Below are 27,289 nucleotides of genomic sequence, written 5' to 3'. Positions count from 1 at the left end.
CTTTTGAAATAGAACATAGAACATGGAACATCCAGTGCAGAAGGAGGCCAATCGGCCCATCGAGTCTGCACCAACCCACATTAAGCCCTCACTGCCACCCTATCCCCGTGACCCAATAACCACTCCTAACCTTTTTGGACACTAAGGGCAATTTAACATGGCCAATCCACCTAACATGCATGACTTTCGACTGTGGGAGGAAACCGGAGCACCCGGAGGAAACCCACGCAGACACAGACTCCTCACAGACAGTGACCCAGTGGGGAATCGAACCTGGGACGCTGCCGCTGTGAAGCCACAGTGCTACCGTGCTCAAATCTGTGTTAACTGCTTCCAAACAGTTTCTCGTTACCTGGAGAGTTAGTAATGCCAGCTTAATTAAATATTCTAGAACTATACAGGCCTATACTCTCTTGAGTTTAGAAGAATGGCAGATCTAATTGAGATATATAAGATGATAAACGGTATTGACAAAGTAGACATAGAGTGGATGTTTATCTTGTGGGGCAATCTAGAATGAGAGGTCCTAGTTTTAGGATAAGGGGTAGCAGATTTAAGACAGAGATGAGGAGAAATTACTTCTCTCAAAGGGTCATGAATCTATGGAATTCACTGTCCAGAGTGCAGTGGATGCCAGAACTTTGAATAAATTTGAGGAGATAGACAAATTTTTAACGAGTGATGATTTGAAGGGTTATGGAGAAAGGTCAGGAAAGTGGAGTTGAGGCCGAGAGATCGCCATGATCGTATTGAATGGCGGAGGAGGCTCGAGGGGCTGAATTGCCTACTCCTGCTCCTAGTTCTTATTTTAACTTTCCCAAGCAAACATGTGGAACCAACTAGCCTATAATTAATTAAAAAGCTCCCTTTCCCTTTTTGAAAGCAGGCATCACTTTGGCCACTCTCTGGCACGCATCCATAATCAATGGACTATAATTTCTACAGCCCTCGCATTTTCCTCAAGATCCTTAAATTGAATACGTCACTGCCCAGCATTTTGTCCTCCTTACCCTACTTTTCCAATACATCCCTTTTTAAATATTACTGTATCTCATTTCACTTTTTAACAATTCATGATTTACCTCCTCCTTGGTTTCAAGCTTTCTGTAATAATTTAGCAGCTTTAATCACTTTATATGACAATCATGTATATAGTGCATGTCATTTATTAGCTTCAGAATATATAAAAAAATAAGATTATATATAGATTGGTACTTGATTCTTTCTCCAGCTGCATTTTCAAGTCTTCGATGATTTGTACATTACTATTCACTTCCTTGGTATATTGTTCTATTTGACCCACCAGAACTTTAATTTCATTGTCACGTTCTTGCAGAACCTGTACAAAAATATTTTTAGTCACACTCACTTTTTAAACAGGAAACTTTGAATTATATAGCAACAGCTGCATGATGAATAAACATAAATATAATGAAAAAAATGGATTTTCTTTTCCAATTAAGGGGCAATTTAACGTGGCCAATCCACCCACTCTGCACATCTTTGAGTTGTGAGGCCCACGCAGACACAGAGAGAATGTGCAAACTCCACACGGACAGTGACGCGAGGCCGGGATCGAACCCGGGTCCTCGGCGCTGTGAGGCAACAGTGCCAACCACTGTGCCGCCCATGAGAAAAATGGATTTTAAGGTCATAATGTATCCAGCAGTACTTAATATTGTGACAACAACAATGTCCATCATAAGCTCACCGCAGCGTAGTGCTCAAAGCAAGTTTAAGCTAGTCAATGGTAAAGTCAAACAATCATAACAAAGGAACAGGAGGGCGCCATTTAATTTCATCACGCCTATTTCACCATTCAATGAGATGGCTGATCTGAGACCTAATTCTGCATACCCACCTTTGCCCCATATCCCCTAATAGTGTTGGTTAATAAAATTCTATCAATCTCAATTTTAAAATTAATAATTGATCGAGCATCAGTTGCCATTTGTGGAAGTGAGTTCCAAGCTTCTACCAGTGTTTGCGGGAAGAAGTATGATTTCACTCCTGAAACGTCTGGCTCTCAGTTTTTTTTTATAAACACTAAGCCCTCTAGTCCTAGCACTCCTCAAATAGTTGAAATAGTTTCTCTCTATATATCCTATCTGTTCTCCTTGATATCTTGAAAGATTCCAGGCAATATATCCGTAATTTATTTAATTTGTTCTTGAAGTTTAACCCTTGGGAGTCCAGGTAACATTCTAGTAAGTCTATACTGTGCTCCCTCCAGGACCAAGATGTCCTTGCTAAGATGTGGTGCCCAGAACTGCTTGCAGTACCCCAAGTGTATTCTAAACAGGGCATTGCACTGCTTAAGCATGACTTCTGCCCCCATTATATTCCAGTCCTCAAGATATAAAGGCCAGCATTTCATTAGCTACGTATTTACTGTACCTATTCATGACATTTTATTTACTATTAGTGATATTAACAGATGAATAGTTAACAATTTATGGGACATTCTTCAGTCTTTTATTTTAATGAGGTATTAGCCCAAATAAAACTAACAGGTTTATTATCTGCTTTAAAACAGTGGACAAAAAGTCAACTGCATTAAGCAGTTATCCACAACAGTAATGCCTATAGGCTCATATGGAACATAAGAACATAAGAACTAGGAGCAGGAGTAGGCCATCTGGCCCCTCGAGCCTGCTCCGCCATTCAATGAGATCATGGCTGATCTTTTGTGGACTCAGCTCCACTTTCCGGCCCGAACACCATAACCCTTAATTCTTCAAAAAACTATCTATCTTTACCTTAAAAACATGTAATGAAGGAGCCTCAACTACTTCACTGGGCAATTCCATAGATTCACAACCCTTTGGGTGAAGAAGTTCCTCCTAAACTCAGTCCTAAATCTACTTCCCCTTATTTTGAGGCTATGCCCCCTAGTTCTGCTTTCACCCGCCAGTGGAAACAACCTGCCCGCATCTATCCTATCTATTCCCTTCATAATTTTAAATGTTTCTATAAGATCCCCCCTCAACCTTCTAAATTCCAACGAGTACAGTCCCAGTCTACTCAACCTCTCCTCATAATCCAACCCCTTCAGCTCTGGGATTAACCTAGTGAATCTCCTCTGCACACCCTCCAGTGCCAGTACGTCCTTTCTCAAGTAAGGAGACCAAAACTAAACACAATACTCCAGGTGTGGCCTCACTAACACCTTATACAATTGCAACATAACCTCCCTAGTCTTAAACTCCATCCCTCTAGCAATGAAGGACAAAATTCCATTTGCCTTCTTAATCACCTGTTGCACCTGTAAACCAACCTTCTGTGACTCATGCACTAGCACACCCAAGTCTCTCTGCACAGCCGCATGCTTTAATATTTTATCATTTAAATAATAATCCGTTTGCTGTTATTCCTACCAAAATGGATAACCTCACATTTGTCAACATTGTATTCCCTCTGCCAGACCCTAGCCCATTCACTTAACCTATCCAAGTCCCTCTGCAGACTTCCGGTATCCTCTGCACTTTTCGCTTTACCACTCATCTTAGTGTCATCTGCAAACTTGGACACATTGCCCTTCGTCCCCAACTCCAAATCATCTATGTAAATTGTGAACAATTGTGGGCCCAACACGGATCCCTGAGGGACACCACTAGCTACTGATTGCCAACCAGAGAAACACCCATTAATCCCCATTCTTTGCTTTCTATGTACATTTCCAAAAATGCCCTTACCACACCGCTCAGAAACAGCTACCTCCAAAACACTTCACCTGAACGAAATTAATTTGAAGCACAGTGACTGATATGATGTGGATAAACAGAAGTCAAGAGGTCCAAAGGTGAGAGTCATGTCAAGGAGTAAGCCAAGGAAAACCATATTGTGAGCAGTGCTGACAATAATTGCTGAGACCTGGGCCACCCAAGTGTCAGCGAGCAACACGTCCCCACAATACTGTCTTGGTTGGAAGGGGCATTTCCATCCCACACACAGGATGAAGTTCTGCCTCAGAGAGTTGTCAGCCAATCTGACGTCCGCCAGACTGAACACCGAGGCCTGGTGGGATATGGCCTTTAAGTGGCCAATTGTTGGGCCTTATCTTGAGAAAAGGTGGGTGGGCTGGCCTAGGCTTTGCCTCTCCCATCGTAAAATTGGGGAAAGGTGGGTGCGAGGGCAGTGGGAAGGCCACCTGTGGAAATTTGGGGGCCTATAAAATTCTGAAGTTTGCACTCAGAAAGGTTTTATGTATTTTTTTTCCAAGGAACTGAAGGATTAAATGAAGGAGCAATAAAAAAATATAGGTACTCAAGTATATATCAGACATGCAGGATGATTTCATGAAAATAGGCAGAGAATAATATGGGGAAAGGGAAGGTACAGCTCAGTCATAAAGCCACGTATGTTTACAGAGGAGGTCATTCAGCCCATCACCTCAATGCCAGCTATTTTCTAGAGTGGTTCAAAAACAATTCCATTCCCTGCCTCTCTCATTATAACTATATAGTCCTTGTTTCAAATTTGTTTGGGACAATGAGATTTCTATTAAAAGCCCAATTTAAAAAAAGAATTGAAGGGTTCAATAAATTATTGGATTCTTGAATAGCTTGTAAAATAGGACAATTTTCTCCTGCAGACCTGCAAAGTAAAATTGGAATGCGATATAGTGTGCAGAGATCAAAAACCAAAAGCTTCAAATCTAAACATCATCTTCGTTTTAAAAAAAACACTGACTGAACATTTGTTAGAACGCTAAAACAAGCTATTAAACAGACCTAAAATAATAAAAATAATAAATGAGATTAACTTATTCACCTTTTCCAGTTGTCATTAAAAACATAACAGCTACATGACAATTGTAATGCTATTACTCCTTAGTAAAATTACTTTGTGTCAGATACAAGATAATAATTAAAGAATTGCTGTTGTGCTAAATGAACAAGAGTCTCTTGGAAAGAAAGACCGAGGGTAGAGAAGTAAAGTTACAGAAGATGAGTGAAGCAAAACTGTAATCCATTTACTCAGAAAGTAACAAAAATATACTTACAATTAAGAGTTCTTCTGTGATCTATTAGATGACCATGAGATAAAGAAAGCAACAGAAAAGGATGAAGGGAAATGTGTTTCTAGAGCTTGTGTGAATAGTTTAAACAGGTGAAAAATAAATCCAGCAAGAAGTATAAGCATGGTATAAATTTTTAAAAATAGGAAATTACTAAAATGTCATGTGAGGAAATTGAAATTGGACCAGTTGACACACCTGTTGAAGGGCAATGATACTGCTCTTATCAGTGTCAAAATCAGCAATTACAAGTTTAGTTCGGAGTTCTTGCAATTTTTCTCGATACTCGAAAATTTCTTTATCCTTTGCAGACAATACTTTCTGTAAGAGTTGGAAAATAGCCTTAAACAATCAGTTACCATTGTTAATTAGCAGATAAGTTTTAAAGAAGAAGTGACAACACTTCTTGTGAGTAATTTATAATTTACCTTCCATTCCTCAATTTTTGCATTCACTGCCAGCATCACAGGATCTTCCTCCTCAGTTACGATTTGGAGCTGGTTAGTCAAATCTTGCACCTGTTTGCAGAGATAACATGATTGTGCTGGCAGAAACACTTTGAATTCTCAAAGGCAGGTTTTTCAGCTGATTTTATTCCAGTCCTCCAGGTTAGCAAACTCAATCACCTTCTCAGCTTCCTTTTTTCAGAAATGGGTTTTGTCTCATCCTTAACTAAACCTGCCTACAACTCATTCCAGCAGTCATCACTATCTGTGACACTTTTGTTTTAGGTTTGCCATGCATCATTCTGAACCTCTTATGCTTGCTACCTTACCACATTGATTCAGCATCACGTTCTCTATTTGAAAGTGTACCTGTGCAAGAGACCCGAGGTGTTCAAGTGAAGACAAGCATCCAGCAGAGGGCAGTAGAGCGGAGCTACTGATTGGCTGTTCCGGGGAAATTTGCATACGTGCAGTGCGGTCAGCGTAATTTGAAGGTGTACCTGTGCAAGTGACCCGAGGTGTTCAAGTGAAGGCAAGCATCCAGCAGAGGGCAGTAGAGTGGAGCTACTGATTGGCTGTTCCGGGGAAATTTGTATACGTACAGTGCTGTCAGCGTAATTTGAAGGTGGTTTATGGAGGGGCTGTTGTCAAGAGACAGTTAAACCTAAAACACTTCCTCAGTGTTTCCCCCCCCCCCCCCCACCCTCTCCTCTAACCAAAAAAAAAAACAATTGCGTTCGTTGGGAAGCGGGAGCGGCCTCCGAACTTTCGGCGGGAGCAGGCGCCTGTCGTAAAGGTGAGTGAGTGCCTTTAAATTTGCTTACCTTTTAGCGGGAGCAGCCTCCGGATTTTCGGCGGGAGCAATGGCCTGTCAGGAAGGTGAGTGAGTGCCTTTAAATTTGCTTTCCTTTCAGCGGGAGCGGCCTCTGGATTTTCGGCGGGAGCAGGGGCCTGTCAGGAATGTGAGTGAGTGCCTTTAAATTTGCTTACCTTTCAGCGGGAGCGGCCTCCGGATTTTCGGCGGGAGCAGGGGCCTGTCGGGAAGGCGAGTACCTATATACAAGTCGGGCGGTTGCTAAACCCAAGACACTACACTTGCAGTGTCCCCCACCCTTCCAGCTCCTCTAACCTAAGGGGTTGAGGGAATATCAGGTAAACTCTTCCTTTCTTTTTCTTGTTTTTTATCTAGAGGGGATGGCAGGGAAGGCAGTACAATGCTCGTCCTGCAGAATGTTTGAGGTGAGGGACGCATTCAGTGTCCCTGCTGATTTCATCTGTGGGAAGTGCACCCATCTCCAGCTCCTCAGAAACCGCATTAGGGAAATGGAGCTGGAGCTGGATGAACTTCAGATCATTCGGGAGGCAGAGGTCGTCATAGAAAGAAGCTTCAGGAAGGTAGTTACGCCAAAGAATGAAGATAAATGGGTGACGGTGAGAGGGGCTGGGGGGAAACAGTCAATACAGGGATCCCCTGTGGTTGCTCCCCTTAGTAACAGGTATACCGCTTTGGATACTGTTGGGGGGATGGGGGGGGGGAAACTTAGCAGGGGTCAGCCATGGGGTACAGGTCTGGCACAGAGTCTGTCCCTGTTGCTCAGAAGGGAAGGGGGAGAAGAGAAGAACATTAGTCATTGGAGACTCCATAGTTAGGGGGATAGATAGGAGATTCTGTGGGAACGAGAGAGACTCGCGGTTGGCGTGTTGCCTCGCAGGTGCTAGGGTCCGCGATGTCTCCGATCGTGTTTTCGGGATCCTTAAGGGGAAGGGGGAGCAGCCCCAAGTCGTGGTCCACATAGGTACCAACGACATAGGTAGGAAAAGGGATAGGGATGTAAGGCAGGAATTCAGGGAGCTAGGGTGGAAACTTAGATCTAGGACAAACAGAGTTATTATCTCTGGGTTGTTACCCATGCCATGTGCTAGCGAGTCGAGGAATAGGGTGAGAGAGCAGTTGAACATGTGGCTGCAGGGATGGTGCAGGCTCATTCTCGGATAGGTGGGACCTCTACAAACGGGATGGTCTACACCTGGACCAGAGGGGTACTAATATCCGGGGGGGGGGGGGGGGGGGGGGGGGGTTTGCTAATGCTCTTCGGGAGGGTTTAAACTAGTTCAGCAGGGGATTGGGAACCTGAATTGTAGCTGCAGTACACAAGAAGCTGAGAGTAGTGAGGTTATGAGTAAGGTTTCAAAGTTACAGGAGCGTACTGGCAGGAAGGAAGGTGGTTTAAAGTGCGTCTACCTCAATGCCAGGAGCATCCGGAATAAGGTGGGTGAGCTTGCGGCATGGGTTAGTACCTGGGACTTCGATGGTGTGGCCATTTCAGAGACATGGCTAGAGCAGGGCGAGGAATAGTTGTTGCAGGTGCCGGGGTTTAGATATTTCAGTAAGCTCAGGGTAGGTGGTAAGAGAGGGGGAGGGGTTGCATTGTTAGTCAAGGACAGTATTACGGTGGCTGAGGGGAGATTTGATGAGGACTCGAATACTGAGGTAGTATGGGCTGAGTTAAGAAACAGGAAAGGAGAGGTCACCCTGTTAGGGCTTTTCTATAGGCCTCCAAAAAGTTCCAGAGATGTAGAGGAAAGGATTGCAAAGATGATTCTGGATAGGAGCAAAAGTAACAGGGTAGCTGTTATGGGGGACTATAACTTTCCAAATAGTGACTGGAAACACTATAGTTCAAGTACTTTAGATGGGTCCGTTTTTGTCCACTGTGTGCAGGAGGGTTTCCTGATGCAGTATGTAGATAGGCCAACGAGAGGAGAGGCCATATTGGATTTGGTACTGGGTAATGAACCAGGACAGGTGTTAGATTTGGAGGTAGGTGAGCACTTTGGTGATAGTGACCACAATTCGATTATGTTTACTTTAGCGATGGAAAGGGATAGGTATACACCGCAGGGCAAGAGTTATAGCTGGGGGAAAGGCAATTATGATGCGATGAGGCAAGACTTAGGATGCATCGGCTGGAGAGGAAAACTGCAGGGGATGGGCACAATGGAAATGTGGAGCATGTTCAAGGAACAGCTACTGCGTGTCCTTGATAAGTATGTACCTGTTAGGCAGGGAGGAAGTGGTTGAGCGAGGGAACCATGGGTTACTAAAGCAGCTGAAACACTTGTCAAGAGGAAGAAGGAGGCTTATGTAAAGATTAGACGTGATGGTTCAGTTAGGGCGCTTGAGAGTTACAAGTTAGCTAGGAAGGCTCTAAAGAAAGAGCTAAGAAGAGCCAGGCGAGGACATGAGAAGTCTTTGGCAGGTAGGATCAAGGATAACCCTAAAGCTTTCTATAGATATGTCAGGAATAAAAGAATGACTAAGGTAAGAGTAGGGCCAGTCAAGGACAGTAGTGGAAAGTTGTGTGTGGAGTCCGAGGAGATAGGAGAGGTGCTAAATGAGTATTTTTCATCTGTATGCACACAGGAAAAAGACAAAGCTGTCGAGGAGAATACCGAGATACAGGCTACTAGACTAGAAGGGCTTGAGGTTCATAAGGAGAAGCTGTTAGCGATTCTGGAAAGTGTGAAAATAGATAAGTCCCCTGGACCGGATGGGATTTATCCTAGGATTCTCTGGGAAGCTAGGGAGGAGATTGCTGAGCCTTTGGCTTTGATCTTTAAGTCATCTTTGTCTACAGGAATAGTGCCAGAAGACTGGAGGATAGCAAATGTTGTCCCCTTGTTTAAGAAAGGGAGTAGAGATAACCCCGGTAACTATAGACCAGTGAGCCTTACTTCTGTTGTGGGAATAGTCTTGGAAAGGTTTATAAGAGATAGGATGTATAATCATCTGGAAAGGAATAATTTGATTAGAGATAGTCAACATGGTTTTCTGAAGGGTAGGTCGTGTCTCACAAACCTCATTGAGTTCTTCGAGAAGGTGACCAAACAGGTGGATAAGGGTAAAGCAGTTGATGTGCTGTATATGGATTTCAGTAAAGCGTTTGATAAGGTTCCCCACCGTAGGCTATTGCAGAAAAAACAGAGGCATGGGATTCAGGGTGATTTAGCAGTTTGGATCAGAAATTGGCTAGCTGATAGAAGACAAAGGGTGGTGTTCTGACTGGTGTCCAGTTACTAGTGGTGTACCACAAGGATCTGTTTTGGGGACGCTGCTGTTTGTCATTTTTATAAATGACCTGGAGAAGGGCGTAGAAGGATGGGTGAGTAAATTTGCAGATGACACTAAAGTCGGTGGAGTTGTGGACAATGCAGAAGGATGTTACAAGTTACAGAAGGACATAGATAAGCTGCAGAGCTGGGCTGACAGGTGACAAATGAAGTTTAATGCAGAAAAGTGTGAGGCGATTCATTTTGGAAGGAATAACAGGAAGACAGAGTACTGGGCTAATGGTAAGATTCTTGGTAGTGTGGACGAGCAGAGAGATCTCGGTGTCCATGTCTATAGATCCCTGAAAGTTGCCACCCAGGTTGAGAGGGTTGTTAAGAAGGTGTACGGTGTGTTAGCTTTCATTGGTAGAGGAATTGAGTTTCGGAGCCATGAGGTCATGTTGCAGTTGTACAAAACTCTGGTGCGGCCACATTTGGAGTATTGCGTGCAGTTCTGGTCGCCACATTATAGGAAGGATGTGGAAGCATTGGAAAGGGTACAGAGGAGATTTACAAGGATGTTGCCTGGTATGGAGGGAAGATCTTATGAGGAAACGCTGAAGGACTTAAGGCTGTTTTCGTTAGAGAGAAGAAGGTTAAGAGGTGACTTAATTGAGGGATACAAGACGATCAGAGGATTAGATAGGGTGGACATAGAGAGCCTTTTTCCTCGTATGGTGATGTCCAGCACGAGAGGACATAGCTTTAAATTGAGGGGCGATAGATATAGGGCAGATGTCAGAGGTAGGTTCTTTACTCAGAGAGTAGTAAGGGCGTGGAATGCCCTGCCTGCAACAGTAGTGGACTCGCCAACACTAAACGCATTCAAATGGTCATTGGATAGGCATATGGACGATAAGGGAATAGTGTAGAGGGACTTTAGAGGGGTTTCACAGGACGGCACAACATCGAGGGCCTAAGGGCCTGTACTGCGCTGTAATGTTCTATGTTCTATGTCATTAATTGTTTAAATACTCCTTTACAGATCTGAATATTTTCCAACGTGCCTGCCTGCTGCCCACAGCATTTCATGCCAATGGAAAATAAATAAAGGACAGGCTCTTCGGCCCTTCAAGCCTGCGCCAATCATGATGCCTGTCTAAACTAAAACCATCTGCACTTCTGGGGTTCATATCTCCATTCCCATCCTATTCATGTATTCGTCATGATGCCTGTTAAACACCACCATTGTATCTGCTTTCACCACCTCCCCAGCAGCACGTTCCTGGCACTCACCACCCTCAGTGTAAAAAATGTGCCTCGCACATCTCCTCTAAACTTTTCCCCTTGCACCTTAAACATATATCCCCCTAGTAATTGACTTTTCCACCCTGGGAAAAAGCTTCTGGCAATCCACTCTGTCTATGCCACTCATCATTTTGTAATGATGTGGAGATGTCGACTTTGGACTGGGGTGGGCACAATACAAAGTCTTACAGCACCAGGTTGAAGTCCAACAGGTTTGTTTTGAATCACTAGCTTTTGGACCACAGCTCCTTTCTCAGGTGAATTTTGTAAAACACATCTGTGGGCCACCATATGCAGGTTAAGCCTTAAAAGTCACATTTATTTGATTCAGGTTCACTTTCTCTATCTTATTGATTATTTTATATAGCCCTTTACCGATTTGAATATTTCCTAACAAACCTATCTGTTATCCACAGCCTTTCTGCAAGCACGCCAAAATACCGTGCAAACTGAAAACCACTCCTTTTCTTTACAAAACAAACTAATAATTATCCTTTAATCTCAGTACCTCACATGAATGACATGACATGCCTATGGAAATGTGGTAAATAACACATCTATGGGTCCCCATATTCAGGTTAAGCTTTAAAAGTTAGATTTAGTTGACATATACATGAGATAGAAATACAGTATAAAATCATGAGGTTCAGTACTAGATTACACAACGCATAAAATGATCAGGGACAATAAAAGAGTTGTCGTTGTCCGAGTCTCTGGTAGCAATTAGAAGGACAAATGGTGCAGTTTATTCTGAGCCAGCTTATTTTTTAATGCTACTGCCACTTGATCCAATTCTTGGTTTCTGTCTATTTGATTGTCTGGTCTAAGTACCATAGTTTAAGGGCTCTGGTACTAGGCGAGCAACTCAGATTCTTTGAATTACAAGGCCACATTATAACTATAAATCTGGTCACTTATCAAAACTTATTTTTAAAGATCCTGGGTCACTAATGACCTTCAGAATTTTCCTATAAACTATACTTTATATTAAACAGGTAATATGGTGAAATATTTAAAAATCTTCGTAATAAATTAGGATTTTGCAATTAAGAGCAGTCCCTAACTTGCCTTCCCTTCCACTTATACTCCGTCTGCCATTTATTTTCAATATCACCTTCTCCTTCCCAAGTTAGCCATCTCGTCCTTCTCCTCCAATCAAACCTTACCATTGGGGCAATCTGGCCTTCAAAAGCACACAGTAATGTTGTGAATATTTTGGCTGACCCATTAGGAAGTATGTTTGACAGTGTGGAATAAAGCCTCTCCCTGCACAACCACCTTGCCCTTCCATCAAAGGCCGAGTCTGCCAAACATATCCTGTAGAGGCCACAGTGTGAACATCAAACACCAGTTTTTAAAAAAAAACTCTACTTGGGTTTCTAAAGTCCCAGAGACCAGTGATATGGCATCATTGCACACAGGCTACTAAAAACTGATTCTGTTACTTTTGATTAATGGAAATAAGTCTGGGCCTTGCCTGAAGCAACAGCTGCCCCTTTTCTCGCTTGAACTCGTCCATAGCACTATCAGTTTGCTGAACAATCAGTTTCATTTTGTTATATTCATCAGTCATCTTCTCCATCTCTTGCACAGATTCTTCCAGGTTTTCCCGCAACTGTTTATTCTGTGCCTCCAGTTTATCATTGGCTTCAGACAAATTCTAGATGGTGTAGAAGAGAACCAGTAAAATTTAGCAATTTGTTGCCAAAGGGAGTTACTGCTTGGACTTTCTTAAAACTGAGAAACAAACCTGGTGCAGAACATTGCACATACCTGCATGACATCAATTATCAAGTACTTAACCTGGAAGGCTCAGCCAACTCTTACCTTAAAAGGCATTAGCTAATCAGTGAAAGCATGAACAATCCCCTCGATCTGTTTGGTATCTTGATTTGATTTAAGGACAGAAGAAATAGGAGCAGTGGTAGGTCACAGCACCAGAAGCCTTCTCCACCTTTCAATAAGATCATATCTAATCTAACTCAACTCCACATTCCTGCACTCTCTCCGTATCCCTCAATTCTCTTGGTGACACTAGCAAGGCCACAGCTATTGCCCAGCCCTTGTTGCCCTGACAACCTGGTGGTGATGGCTATTTTTATTGTAGCTGGCTTCTTTTACAACCGAAGCTTCAATCTTGTGCTCTCCCCCATAGAAAGTTTGGTCATTTATTTAGGCAGGAGTAGTGGATGGAGACTATGTCATCTTCCTGCCTCCACACCGATTAAGTCTGTGGTGGGAAGGCTGGGGACAGCCTTCGTGCCCTGCTGCCAAGTGAGACCCACTTGAGGGCCTCCTCCCACCACAGCTGGTAGTAACTCAGCGGCGGGCAGGGGTTCCCTCATTTGAGGCACTCAGTGGCTAATTGAGGGACCTGGCATCTGGAAGTTGGGAGGACACTGAAAGCCACCACCCATGTCCATGCCGCTAATCCTCGTCACTGACCCACCCCCGCAACCGCCACCCATAAGCTTCCTCCTGGCTGTCAACACTCACCTGACCTGGGTCCTTCCTCAATCTGAAGGTTCGGTGGGCGGAGTACCAGCAGCAGCCACCACTTCCCCAACGGTGCTGCTGAGTACATTATGCTGCCAGCCTCTCATTGATCGGCGGCTGTCAGAGAACAGGATTTTCGCCTCGGGGTCCTTGATCCCAAGAAAGGCCTGTCATGTGTCTGAGCGGCCTTCTCGGGGGGGGGGGGGGGGGGGGGGGTCTCACACTGTCTCTACAACCAAGACCCTATTGCCTCCACAAGATTCCGCCTGAGCTTTTTGTCGGGAACTTTGGACGGCATTAAGAGCCAATCATGTGCATCATATCTAGAGTTATGCTTAGGCCAGACTGGATATGGGTAGCAGATTTCCTTCCCTGATAAACATAATTTGCCTTATTCTGGGAGAAAACTAAGACATCCTTGGAATGTAAAAATACAGGAATGTAACATATATGGAAAAATGTAAAGCTATACATAAAACTGTAGTACCTGAATTTCATCCAAATATTGTGCAAGCTCTTTGTTCTTTTTGGAGAGCTGCATTCTATAGTTTGTATCGTCTCCTCGCCTATTAAGGAGAGTCTCCCGTTGAGAATCTATTTGTTTCTGATAGTCAATAACATCTTGGCGTAGTTGATCATTCTGCAAAAAAAATCAGTACGCCGGATAATTCACAGTCATTCCAACAACAAAATAGTTGAAAAACATTGCAGAAATCAATAATAATTTTATGCAAAGTACACCAATAATGGTGACCATCAATTAGCCAGTCATCCTTGTAATACTCTCACCTCTCTTTTGAGTCCTTTTTTCTTGGTAAAGAAAAGTGAATGATGTGAATGAGAAAGAAAAGACTAATAGTGCATGTTAGCAAGAATAAACATTTTAGTGAGAAAATCACAGCAACAAAAGGTAAACAAGCAGAATTGAAGATGGAAGGAAACTGAAAGTTGCGACCTGTGATCTGCAAAAACATGTTTTAATTTAGCCTTTGTTTACAATCAAACGTTAATTGTACTTAGATCAATTCCCAGACTGACCTCTCTTCTTAGCTTGTTGTTTTCATTTTCTATCTCCTTGATCCGAATTCCCACCTAAAGAACAGAATAAAAGGTCAATTTTGGTATGCACAGACAATATATATGGAGCACACAAGCAATTAAAAGCACTTATCTTTCTGATGCCAAGAACCAAAACTAAAGCACTTACTGCATCATGAAATTATACCCTTAATGCCTGTTGCAACTAATCCAGACAGAACCAAGATGAGCTGCACAGAATTCCACTGCATTGATAAGGGAGGGAATATCTTAAACCAATTACAATCTACACGGAAACGGAACTGAGATAAATATTAGAAATAAAGGTTAAAACATCCTCTGGTCCTTATGAACTTCATCCTAGGATCTTAAAATAAGTGGTGCTGAGATAGTTAAGGCTTTGGTTTAGATTTTCCAAAGTTCCCGAGATTCTGGCAAGGTCCCATCAGATTTGAAAATAGTGAATGTAACTCCTCTACTCTAGAAAGGAGGGAGACAGAAAGCAGGAAACTACAGGGTAATTAGCCTAACATCCGTCATGGTACAAATGCTAGAGCCTATTAGTAAGGAGTGTAAAGCAGAGAACTTAGAAAATCTTAATGTAATCAGGCAAAGTCAACAGGTTTTGTGAGAAGAAATTGTGCTCAAAAGATGATGGGGAACCTGTAGAGGTAATGTACTTAGATTTCAAAAGGACAAGATGCCTCAACAAATGTACAACACAAAATAAGAGCTCATGGTCTGGAGGTAACATATTAGCATGGATAGTGGATTATGTTAGCAAGCTGTAGCCAGTGAAGTGCCACAGTGATTAGTGCTGGAGCCTCAAGAATTTAGAATCTATACTAGTAACTTGAATAAAGGACCAAATGTGTTGTTGCTAAATTGCTGATGACATAAAGATAGGTACGAGAGTATGAAGTGAAGATGACATAAGGAGTCTGCGGAGTCTGCAAAGAGATTGGCAGATGGGGTATTTATTTAAAATTCATTTTATGGGATGTGAACGTCACTGGCTATTGCCCATCCCTAGTTTCCCTTCAGAAGGTGGTGAGCTGCCTTCTATAACTGCTGCAATCCCTGAGGTGTAGGTACACCAACAATGTTAGAGTTGGTCATTGTCTGGCACTTTTGTGTCAGGAATGTTACTTGCCATTTGCCAACCCAAGCCTGGATATTGTCCAGTTCTTGCTGCATTTGGACATGGACTGCTTCATTATCTGAGGAGTCACGAATGGTGCTGAACATTGTGCAATCAATCCCTGCTACTGACCTTATGATGGAATGGAGGTCATAATGAAGATGGTGGGCCGATGACACTATCCTGAGGACCTCCTGTAGTGATGTCCTGGAGCTGAGATAATTGACCTCCAACCACCACAACCATCTACTTTTTTGCCAGGTATGACTCCAACCAGCGGAGAGTTTTCCCCGATTCCCATTGGCTTCAGTTTTGTTAGGGTTCCTTGATGCCATATCCTGTCTAATGCATTGGCGTCAAGGGCAGTCACTATCACATCACTTCTAAAATTCAGCTCTTTTATCCATGTTTAAACCAAAGCTGTAATGAGGTCAGGAGCAGAGTGATCTTGGCGAAACCCAAACTGAGCATCAGTTGCAGGTTATTGCTGACTAAGTGTCGCTTGATATCATTGTTGATGAACCCTTCCATCACTTTGCTGATGGAGTAAGAGTAGATGGTCGGGCTTCATTGTCCTGTTTCTTGTGTACAGGACACATCTGGGCAATTTGCCACATTGTAGATACCAGTGTCATAGGTGTACAGCTTGACGAGGGGTGTGGCAAGTTCTGGAGCTCATGTCGTCTGGACTATTACTGAAATATTGTCAGAGCCCATTGGCCGTTACAGTATCCATTGCCTCCAGCCATTTCTTGATATCATGCGGAGTGAATCGAATTGGCTGAAGACTGACATCTGTGATACTGGAGACCTCTAAAAGAGGCCTCAATTGATCATCCACTCTGGACGTCTGGCTGAAGATTGTTGCAAATGCTTCAGCCTTAACTTTTGCACTGATGTACTGGGCTCCTCCATCAGTGAAGATGGGGATATTTGTGGAGCCTTCTCCTCCAGCGAGTTGTCTAATTCCCCGAACAGGCGCCGGAATGTGGCGACTAGGGGCTTTTCACAGTAACTTTGTTGAAGCCTACTTGTGACAATAAGCGATTATTATGATTATTATTAATTGTCCACCACCATTCACTGGTGGATGTTGCAAGACTGCAGAGATCTAATCAGTTGGCTGTAGAATGAATTAGCTCTCGCTATTACTTGCTATTTATGCTGTTGGGCACTCAAACTGCCAGGGTCCCAGGTTCGATTGCCTGCCGGGTCACTGTCTGTGCGGAGTCTGCACGTTCTCCCTGTGTCTGCGTGGGTTTCCTCCGGGTGCTCCGGTTTCCTCCCACAGTCCAAAGATGTGCAGGTTAGGTGGATTGGCCATGATAAATTGCCTTTATTGTCCAAAAAAAGGTTGCCATGATGTGGAGATGCCGGCGTTGGACTGGGGTGAGCACAGTAAGAAGTCTTACAACACCAGGTTAAAGTCCAACAGGTTTGTTTCAAACACGAGCTTTCGGAGCACGGCTCCTTCTTCAGGTGAATGGAAAGGCTTGTTCCAGAAATGTTTATATAGACACAGTCAGAGATGCCCCGGAATGCGAGCACCTGCAGGCAATCAAATCATCAAAGATGCAGAGAGAGAGGTAACTCCAGGTTAAAGAGGTGTGGATTGTCCCAAGCCAGTTCAGTCGGTAGGCCTCTGCAAGTCCAGGCTTGTTGGTGGGGGCCGAATGTAATGCGACATGAATCCCAGATCCCGGTTGAGTCCGCATTCATGCGTGCGGAACTTAGCTATAAGTTTTTGCTCAGCAATTTTGCGTTGTCGCGTCTCCTGAAGGCCTCCTTGTAGAATGCTGACCCGGAGATCAGAGGCTGAATGTCCTTGACTGCTGAAGTGTTCCCCAACTGGAAGGGAACAGTCCTGCCTGTTGATAGTCGCACGATGCCCGTTTATTCGTTGTCGCAGTGTCTGCATGGTCTCGCCAATGTACCACGCTTCGGGACATCCTTTCCTGCAGCGTATGAGGTAGACTACATTGGTCGAGTCGCACGAGTATGCGCCGCGTACCTGGTGGGTGGTGTTTCCACGTGTAATGGTGGTGTCCATGTCGATGATCTGGCATGTCTTGCAGAGATTACCCTGGCAGGGTTTGTGGTGTTGTGGTTGCTGTTCTGAAGGCTGGGTAATTTGCTGCAAACAATGGTTTGTTTGAGGTTGCGCGGTTGTTTGAAGGCCAGTAGTGGGGGTGTGGGGATGACCTTGGCAAGATGTCCATCCTCGCTGATGATGTGTTGGAGGCTGCGAAGAAGATGTCGTAGTTTCTCCGCCCCAGGAAAGTACTGGACGACGAAGGGTACTCTGTCAGTGGTGTCCCGTGTTTGTCTTCTGAGGAGGTCGGTGCGGTTTTTTGCTGTGGCGCGGTGGAACTGTCGATCAATGAGTCGAGCGCCATATCCCGTTCGTACGAGGGCATCTTTCAGCATCTGTAGGTGTCTGTTGCGCTCCTCCTTGTCTGAGCAGATCCTGTGTATACGGAGGGCTTGTCCATAGGGGATGGCTTCTTTAATGTGTTTCGGGTGAAAGCTGGAGAAGTGGAGCATCGTGAGATTATCTGTGGGCTTGCGGTAAAGCGAGGTGCTGAGGTGACCGTCCTTGATGGAGACGAGTGTGTCCAAGAATGGAACTGAATTTGGAGAATAGTCCATGGTGAGTTTGATGGTGGGATGGAACTTATTGATGTCATCGTGTAGTCGTTTCAGTGATGTCTCGCCGTGGGTCCAAAGGAAAAAAATGTCATCGATGTATCTGGTGTATAGCATCGGTTGAAAGTCCTGTGTGGTGAGGAAGTCCTGTTCAAACTTGTGCATGAAGATGTTGGCATATTGAGGTGCAAATTTGGTCCCCATGGCTGTTCCGTGCGTCTGGATGAAGAATTTGTTGTCGAAGGTGAAGACGTTGTGGTCTAGAATGAAACGGATGAGTTGCAGAATTGCGTCTGGAGATTGGCAGTTGTCGGTGTTGAGGACTGAGGCTGTTGCAGCAATGCCGTCGTCATGGGGGATGCTGGTGTAGAGTGCCGAGACATCCATTGTGACGAGGAATGTTCCTGGTTCAACTGGTCCATGGGTGCTGAGTTTCTGTAGGAAGTCCGTCGTGTCGCGACAGAAGCTGGGTGTACCTTGTACGATGGGTTTCAAGATGCCCTCGATGTGGCCAGAGAGGTTCTCACACAGGGTCCCTTTGCCTGAAACGATAGGACGGCCTGGTGTGTTGGCCTTGTGTATTTTCGGGAGGCAGTAGAGATCTCCAATGCGGGGATTACGTGGGATGAGAGCACGTAGGGTGTTCTGAAGGTCTGGATCTAAGGTCTTGATCAGTCTGCTGAGTTGGCGGATGTGTTCCTTGGTTGGATCTGCGGGTAACTGCCTGTAGTGTTCCTGGTTGTCGAGTTGTCGGTATACTTCTTTGCAGTAGTCTGTTCTGTTCAGTATGACGGTGGCCCCTCCTTTGTCTGCTGGTTTGATGACGAAAGGTTTGATGACGAAAAAAAGGTTAGGAGGGGTTATTGGGTTTCGGGGATAGGGTGGAAGTGAGGGCTTAAGTGGGTCGGTGCAGACTCGATGGGCCGAATATCCTCCTTCTGCACTATATGTTCTATGTGCCTCGAGTAGATTCTCCAACCATGCCACCCTCAGTGCTTCCTCTGCATGGTGTTAAACATGGAGGAGTACTGATTCATCAGCTGAGGGGAGACGGTACGTGGTAATCAGCAGGAGGTTTCCTTGTCCATGTTTGATCTGGTGCCATGAGACTTCAAGGGGTTCAGAGTCGATGTTGAGGACTACCAGGGCAACACCCCTCCGATTATATACCACTGTGCTGCCACCTTTGCTGGGTCTCTCCTGCCAGTGAGATAGGGCATATTCAGGAATGGTGATGACGGTTCTGTATAATGCTCAAAAATGTGACCTTGTCCACTTTGGGAAGAATAGAAAAGCAGCAAAATATTTAAATGGAGAGAAATTACAGAACACTATGATACAGAAGGACCTGGGTGTCCTGGGACAAGAATCTTAAAATGTTAATATGCAGGAAAGCAAATGATTAGGAAGGAACGAGATATTGTCATTTATTTTGAGGGGAATGTAATATAAAAGTTGGGAAGTTTTACTAAGTTGGACAGGGCATTAGTGAGACTACATTTGGAGTACCCTGTACAGTTCTGGTCTATTTAAGAAAGAGTAACATCTCATTAGAACCAGTACAGAGAAGGTTCACTTGACCGTTTCCTGGGATGAATGGAAAGGTTACACAGGTTGGGCCTGTATTTATTGGAGTTTAGAAAAACGAGAGGTGATCTTATTGAAACATAAAAGATCCTGAGGAGACTTGGAAAGGGCGGATGTTGAAAGGGTGTCTCTCCTTATGGAAGAGACTAGAACTGGGGGATACAGTTTAAAAATGAGGGATCTTCCATTTAAGATGGAGATGAGGAGAATTTTGTTTCTCCTAGAGCATCATTAATCTGTGGAATTCTCTTACCTAGAAAGCAGTGGAGGCAGGGTCCTTGAATTTATCAATGGCTGAGTTAGATAGATTCTTGAGTGGGAAGGGAGTTGACAGGAAAGTAGAGGTCACAATCAGATCAGCCATGATCTTACAAATGGTGAATCAGGCTAGTAAGATCAAATCGCCAACTCCTGCTGCTAGTTCATGGGTGTGATTCGCCAGAAAAAGTTTGAAGCGCAATCTCGGGCACGCGACGGTTGCAATGCCAAGATGGAGACCGCTATTTGGGCCTCAGAGTTTCTCTCCCCTTCGAGGCCACACTTTGACATTTTTCAGCACTGGGGCGCCAAACGCGCCAGCAAGTTCGGCTCCTTACAAATCGCGGCGTCATTTGAAAAGGCTGCACCGATCTCTACATTTCCACAGCCGACTCCTGCTGACCCCGGCTACTCCCGCCATACCAGCGACCCCCCCCCCCCCCCCCCCCCCCCCCCCCCCCGGCCAGGACCCCCCTTTCTCCCTCCACCTATCTGCAGCCTCGCTCCCACCAAGGTGCCATCACGTTGTGTCCACGATTGTGGAAACCCGTACAACTAAACGGCGCCTAGTTGAGGCCTTGCAGGTGTGGCCGTTGGGTGAATGTGGCATCAGGATATTTGAATGAGCCTAATAGCTCATTTAAATTTCATAATCTTGATCATGACAAACGATCAAATTGCGGCAGGCACCACAAGCCGGATGACTTGCGCGAGGCTTCACTAATTCGGGTAGCCTAATTTGGGTCTCTCCCACGATTCACCCGTCCCGCCGGTGCAGACGCGGTGGTAAAATTGCACCCCATATATCCCTATGTGTCTCTCAGACTCTGCACAAAGCAGGTTGTGAGTTGTTCGAGACCATGGGGCTCCTCATGCAAAGAGTGACAGCTTGTGACACCAAATCCTTGTCTCACAAAATCCACTTCTGTGCAATCTGCCATAGCCAGGGATTTAAGATTCTTAAGCTTGATTAACATATTTTGAACAGATGTCCTGAACTTCTTTCGGACTGCTGTAAGTCGGTTACAGAGCTCAACAGCTTTGCAAATCAAGTCTTAAGACAATGGACAGTATAACCCTCAGCAGAGTGCTGTATTGCACGACAGCTAGCAAAGATATTAATAACATTTTATACTTCCCCAAAACCATGTTTAACCACATTTGGCAGAGCTACGGATTCTTTTTAAAGCAGTGATGGAATCTTGAACTGTGTGCATTCCAAATTGAGAAACAAGTTGTGGATTTCAAACAACGTGATCCAGCAGCCCAAAGTTTCCCACCCCACCTCATTAAAATTAATCTACAGAAAACAACAGCTCAAAGCAAAACCACTTCAGCCACCATATTCTAGTTCAATGGCTGAAAGATCTCAGCTCGGTGTTTGAGCAAAGTCTATGAAGTGAGAATATTTTTCAATCAATAGATTTTCTCATGCAGATATATCAGTTAAAAGTACTTGTCTTTATATAGGGTATGCACCATTATACCTGACATAGCTAGTCCCCCCTCCATACCCTACACAGCTATTTTACCTCCCCCCCTCCCCAACATCCAACCAGAGATCAGCTAGCTCACTCAAAGAGCATGCAACTCCCAAGGACTGTAGGGGACACTTATATTACAGATGCAAGTGGGTAGCATTCCAGAAGTCTTCCAATTTCTCCGATGGCTAGTCTGCCCCTGCCTCTGATGCTTATCAAAGGTTATTTAATTCCTGATGATCCTAAATTGCATTCAGAGGTGAAGGGTTACAGTCTATAAATTTCTTCAGTCAGAGAGTGGTGAGAATGTGCAACTTGTTACAAGTGGTTGAGGCAAGAGCACAGATCCATTTACAGTGAATCTAGAAAGAAATTAAAAACTATGCTGATGGGGGTGAGCTGAAAGAGAGCAGTGAGAGGAGGGTTGGATGCTGAGCAGAGTGGCCTTTTTCTCTGTCTTTTCTTTTCTAATGGAGTCCAATTTGAAAGAAAACACAAGAAAATTATGTCAGCAGTTTGTGTTCAGAGATGTTCCCTGTTTCGGGTTCCTTACTTGCTCAACCATTTTCTTTTCCTTGTTTAGCTCTTTCTCCATCTCAGAAACCTCTCGGTCCTTGAACTGCAGCTGGTTTTCTAGCTGACGAAGTTCCTCCCGTAAGAATCGGGTATCACGCCCTCCAGCAGTCACTTGAGCCACCTGAGCAGAAACAAAATGGAGCATCACTCATTAAAACATAAGTTACATTCACAGAGAAAATTTCAGAGTGAATTCTATCAACATAACGAGTGTGATCTGAATGCCCCTTTGCGCCCGACACACCTACCGCTATTCCCGGAGAATATGGGAGAGCCCTTAAACGGGTTGCCGCTGGGCATCAAATGGATCTCGGCACCTGACACGATCTGGTTCACGTCCTCGCTAGGTGAGAACCTGACTCACATATTTATATGAGTCTTCAAACTTATTCAAATATGCTCAGCCCGCTTGAGACCGGTCTCCCAGCTCTTGTGATTCACTTGCCCCACAGGCACAGCATGAGGCAGGCAGTAATCAGTACCGGTTTCCAAAAACAGAAAAGCAGTCATGATTGGGGGCTCAGAGGCAGCTGGAGCCCCTGGGTGGTCAGAGACAGGGCAAGGCAATGCCAGGAGAGCCAGGTTAGCACGGCTAGGTTGGCACTGCCATGGGGTGGGAGGCTCTCGGCGACCCCACAACAGGGTTTTTCTCTTTGCGGGGAGGGCGATGCTGGCGAGGATGGATAATAGTAATAATAATCTTTATTGTCACAAAAAGTTATTGTGAAAAGTCCCTAGTGCCACATTATAGCGCCTGTTTGGGTACACTGAGGGAGAATTCAGTTTGGGACTTGTGGCAGGAAACTGGAGCACCCAGAGGAAACCCCGCAGACACACGGAGGACGTGCAGACTCCACACAGCCAGTGACCCAAGCTGGGAATCGAACCTGGGACCCTGGTGCTGTGAAGCAACAGTACTAACCACTGTGCTACTGTGTTGCACACTGAGGGGGTGAGGAGTGGGTTCGTGAACGTTTAGTGATGGGGGGGTGGGGGGAGGAGGTGTTGCCCACATCTGCCAGGGCAATGGGGGGGGGGGGGGGGGGGGGGGGGGGGGGGGGGGGGGCACGGTCACGATGTCTATCGATGGAGGATGACTCACCAAGCTCAAAAAATATGTCTTAAGTGTGATGGGAATCACGCCGGAACAGCTGGTGGGATCTCACCAGTTTTCCAGCTGAAATTTGCACGTTGTCATTCTTTGGGAGAATCGCTCCCAAAATGTCAGAATATGCACAATGGGAGCAAGGCCACTTTTCATTTCAGTGAACAACGAATGTCAAAAGTCGCCCTACATTAACAATCGAAGGTATCAATTTTGTAGTGGTGATGCTGTTTTCAGGAAACAATTAAAACATTGAAGACAGAATTATTCTTGCAGGTCTCCCTTAGCCTTGCTCATTACAAGGCACATTATTCAATTTTCCAACTGAAATATTATACTGTGTACTTTACAAAGCATTACTCTGCTGCTGTGGTACAATGTGTTTAATGTGGCCTAACCGTTTAAGATCACAAAGTTCACTTGCACATTCGTTGGTCAACTACAGATTGGGAAGCGCACGTCTTTTTCAGACTGGAAGGTCGTGCCAACTGTGGCTCTCCATTGGTAGCACTCTCATTTGGGTCAGAAAGTTGTGGGTTCAATTTCCACTCCAGAAACTAAAAGCTAGGCTGACTCTCCACTGAAATATTGAGAGGGTGCTGCACTGCTGGAGGTGCTATCTTTTGGATTAAACATTAAACCAAGCCCCCATCTGCTCTCTCAGGTGGACGTAAAAGATCCATTGACTTAATTTTGAAGGACAGGGCCGTTTTCCCTAGTGTCTTGGTCAATATTTATTCTTCAATCAACTTCACAGGATATCTAGTCAATATCACATGCTGTTTTGGGGAGGTTACGGTGTGCAAATTGGTTGCCATGTGTTCAGTCACTACATTTCCAAGTACTTAATTAGCTGCAAATTGCTTTGGAATGTAAAGTTGCTATATAAATGCATGTTTCTCATTTTTTTAAACAAACTTTGGCTGCCTTTCTTCATCTTTTCATGCAAAATTGTGCACAGGCCTTCTGTATATGCAGAGATGAGAAACACTAAAGTTGCCTATAATCTGTTGGATACCTCGCAGCCCAGTAGTTAGCATTGCTGCCTCACAGCGCCAGCGACCTGGGTTCAATTCCAGCCTTGGGTGATCGTGTGGAGTTTTCACTTTCTCCCAGCGTCTGCGTAGGATACTCCGGTTTCTCCCACTGTCCAAACAGGTGCAGGTTAGGTGAATTGGCCATGCTAAATTGCTCCTTAGTGCCCAAAGATGTGCAGGTTAAGTGGGGTTACAGGATAGAGCAGGGAAGTGGGCATAGATAGAGTGCTTTTTCAGAGGGTCAGTGCAGGCTCGATGGGCCAAATGGCCTCCTTCAGCACTTTAGGGATTCTATGGGTATGACTTCACAACAAATAAATTTCATTTGAAATATAATTACAATTGTTATTTGACAAACCTGTCGCCAATTGTACAGCAAAGTTCCACAAACATCAAATTGGATCGTTAAACAGTGTTGGCTAAGGGAAACGCTGGCCAGAATAGAATCTTGCAATCTTTTACAGTCTCTCTACCAAGCAGATATGACCTCAATTTAATGACCTTAGTTTAACATCTAATTCGCAAACTGCATCCTAGACAATGGAGCACTGCCCTCAGCTTATGTACTCAAATACCGAGTTGGGGTTCGAATGCACAAGCTGCCGAGTCAGGAGGTGCAAATTCCTTATTTAAACCAATTTGGCACTTACTTACTCTGGATTTATTGAAGGTATTTGGCTCAGCTTTGTACAGTTAGATGAAGAAAGGCGGGAGAAGGCGTTGGTGAAGCATAAACACTGGCATTGATCAGATTTGGCAAAATGGTTGTTTCTGCGAACTACACTCAATGTAATTCAATATAAAATGAGGTAATAACTTAAAACAAATTTAAAATGTACACAAACCTCCAGTTCATTTTCTAATTTAAGAACCTTTGCTTTCAACTGGTTTTCTGTGGAGAAAACAGATAACAAATAACTACATTCATTCCTCAATGGTAAGGGGAATAGACAGGCGCTTCTGTGGACGCAGAGATTCCAGGATGGTAAGTTTCCTCCCTGGTGCAAGGGTAAAGGATGTCTCGGAGCTGCTTCAGGACATTCTAGAGGGGGAGGGGGGAGCAGCCAGCTGTTGTGGTGCATATAGGCACCAACGATATAGGTATAAAAATGATGAGGTCCGGCAAGCTGAATTTAGGGAGTTAAGAGTTAAACTGAAAAGTAGAACCTCAAATGTAGTAATCTCAGGATTACTACCAGTGCCATGTGCTTGTCAAAGTAGGAATGTCAGGATAGATAAGATGAATATGTGGCTTGAGAGATGATGCAAGAGGGAGGGATTCACATTTCTGGGACATTGGAACCGATACTGGGGGATGTAGGTCCAGTACAAACTGGACAGTCTGCACCTGGGCAGGACTGGAACCAATGTCCTAGGGGGAGAGTTTGCTAGTGCTGTTGGGGAGGGTTTAGACTAATGTGGCAGGAGGGTGGGAACCGATGCAGAGAATTAAAGTGGGGACACAAACAAAAGGCAGTAAGAGGAGAAGTGAAAGGCAGAGAAACCAAAGTCAAAATTCAAAAAGGGCTATACAGAGTACAGAAATTGTCGAGAACTCAGTGAATTGGTCCAATAAGGCTAAGAGAAATAAAATACAGGGAGGGTGCACAAAACATGACCGGACAGCTGGTCTGAGAAAGCAGGGTAGAGAGTAAGGGAAGTCTAGATTAAACTGCATTTATTTCAATACAAGAGGCCTGATGAGCAAGGCAGATGAACTCAGGACATGGATGGGTACATGGGACTGGGATATTATAGCTATTACTGAAACATGGCTAAGGGAGGGGCAAGACTGACCTGTCCCTGGGTTCAGATGCCAGAGGGAAGATAGAACAGAAGGTAAGAGAGCAGGGGGAGTTGCGTTTTTGATCAGGGAGAATATCACTGAGTTCTGAGAGGGGACATATCCGAGGGTTTACCCGCTGATTCTATATGGGCAGAACTGAAAAATAAAAAGGTGAGGGATCACTTTGATAGGATTGTACCACAGGCCCCCAAATAGTCAGCAGGAAATTGAGGAGCAAATATGTAGGGAGATTACAGATAGCTGCAGGAAAAATAGGGTGGTAATAGTAGGGGACTTTAACTTTCCCAACATTAACTGGGACAGCCATAGCATTAGGGGCTTGGATGGAGAGAAATTTGTTGAGTGTATTCAGGAGAAATTTCTCATTCGGTTTGAGGATTGCCCGTTAGAGAGTGGAAAAAACTTAACCTCCTCTTGGGAAATAAGGAAGGTAAGTAACAGAACTGTTAGTGAGGGATCACCTTGGGACCAGTAGCCATAATTCCATTAGTTTTAAGAGAGCTACGGAGAATAATAGGTCTGGCCCAAAAGTTAAAATTCAAAATTGGGGCAAGGCCAATTTTGATGGTATTAGACAGGAACTTTCAAAAGTTGACTGCGGGAGTCTGCTGGCAGGCAAGGGGACAGCTGGTAAGTAGGAGGCTTTCAAAAGTGTGTTCATCAGGGTTCAGGGTAAGCACATTCCTTTTAGAGTGAAGGGCAAGGATGGTAGAAGTAGGCAACCCTGGGAGTGTTATAGAACAAGATCTAGGAGTACAGGTTCATAGCTCCTTGAAAGTGGAGTCACAGGTGGACAGAGTGGTGAAGAAGGCATTCAGCTGCTTGGTTTCATTGGTCAGAACATTGAATACAGGAGTTGGGACGTCTTGCAGAAGTTTACAAGACATGAGTACGGCAACACTTGGAATACTGTGTACAGTTCTGGTCACCCTATTATAGAATGGATATTATTAAACTAGAAAGAGTGCAGAAAATATTTACTAGGATGCTACCTTCTGCACTATAAATTCTATGATTCTACCGGCACTTGATGGTTTGAGTTATAAAGAGAGGTTGGATAGACTGGGACTTTTTCCCCTGGAGCATAGGAGGCTTGGGGGTGATCTTATTGAGGTCTATAAAATAATGAGGTGCACAGATAAGGTAGTCAACATCTTTTCCTAAAGGTAGGGGAGTCTAAAACTAGAGAGCATAAGTTTAAGGTGAGAGGAGAGAGATACAAAAGGGTCCAATTTTTTCACACAGTGGATGATGAGTGTCTGGAAAGAGCTGCCAGAGGCAGTAGTCGAAGCG

The 27,289-nt window shown here is 44.5% G+C and overlaps 1 protein-coding gene across 14 annotated transcripts in view; it reads right to left on the bottom strand.

The window, feature by feature from the left end:
• The window catches only part of cep290 (centrosomal protein 290), a 190,026-nt gene that overhangs the window by 140,989 nt on the left and 21,748 nt on the right, over positions 1-27,289 (bottom strand). For 9 of the 14 annotated variants that reach the window (XR_005458314.1, XM_038780396.1, XM_038780387.1 and 6 more), the window contains exons 5-14: positions 25,035-25,081; positions 22,025-22,168; positions 14,359-14,412; positions 14,110-14,130; positions 13,808-13,960; positions 12,302-12,484; positions 5,449-5,538; positions 5,219-5,341; positions 5,006-5,026; positions 1,216-1,339 (exon numbers count right to left, since the gene is read on the bottom strand). Coding sequence is in view for 13 of the 14 variants with exons in the window: in XM_038780396.1 (XP_038636324.1) it covers positions 1,216-1,339; positions 5,006-5,026; positions 5,219-5,341; positions 5,449-5,538; positions 12,302-12,484; positions 13,808-13,960; positions 14,110-14,130; positions 14,359-14,412; positions 22,025-22,168; positions 25,035-25,081 (960 nt within the window). In the remaining variant the exon portion in view is untranslated. The remainder of the gene's footprint in view (positions 1-1,215; positions 1,340-5,005; positions 5,027-5,218; positions 5,342-5,448; positions 5,539-12,301; positions 12,485-13,807; positions 13,961-14,109; positions 14,131-14,358; positions 14,413-22,024; positions 22,169-25,034; positions 25,082-27,289) is intronic. The other 5 variants (XM_038780390.1, XM_038780399.1, XM_038780391.1 and 2 more) reach the window with 3 other exon arrangements.

The sequence above is a fragment of the Scyliorhinus canicula genome, chromosome 20 (assembly GCF_902713615.1).
Source record: "Scyliorhinus canicula chromosome 20, sScyCan1.1, whole genome shotgun sequence".
Classification (NCBI taxonomy): domain Eukaryota; kingdom Metazoa; phylum Chordata; class Chondrichthyes; order Carcharhiniformes; family Scyliorhinidae; genus Scyliorhinus; species Scyliorhinus canicula.
This window is presented reverse-complemented; position numbering and strand designations above follow the sequence as displayed.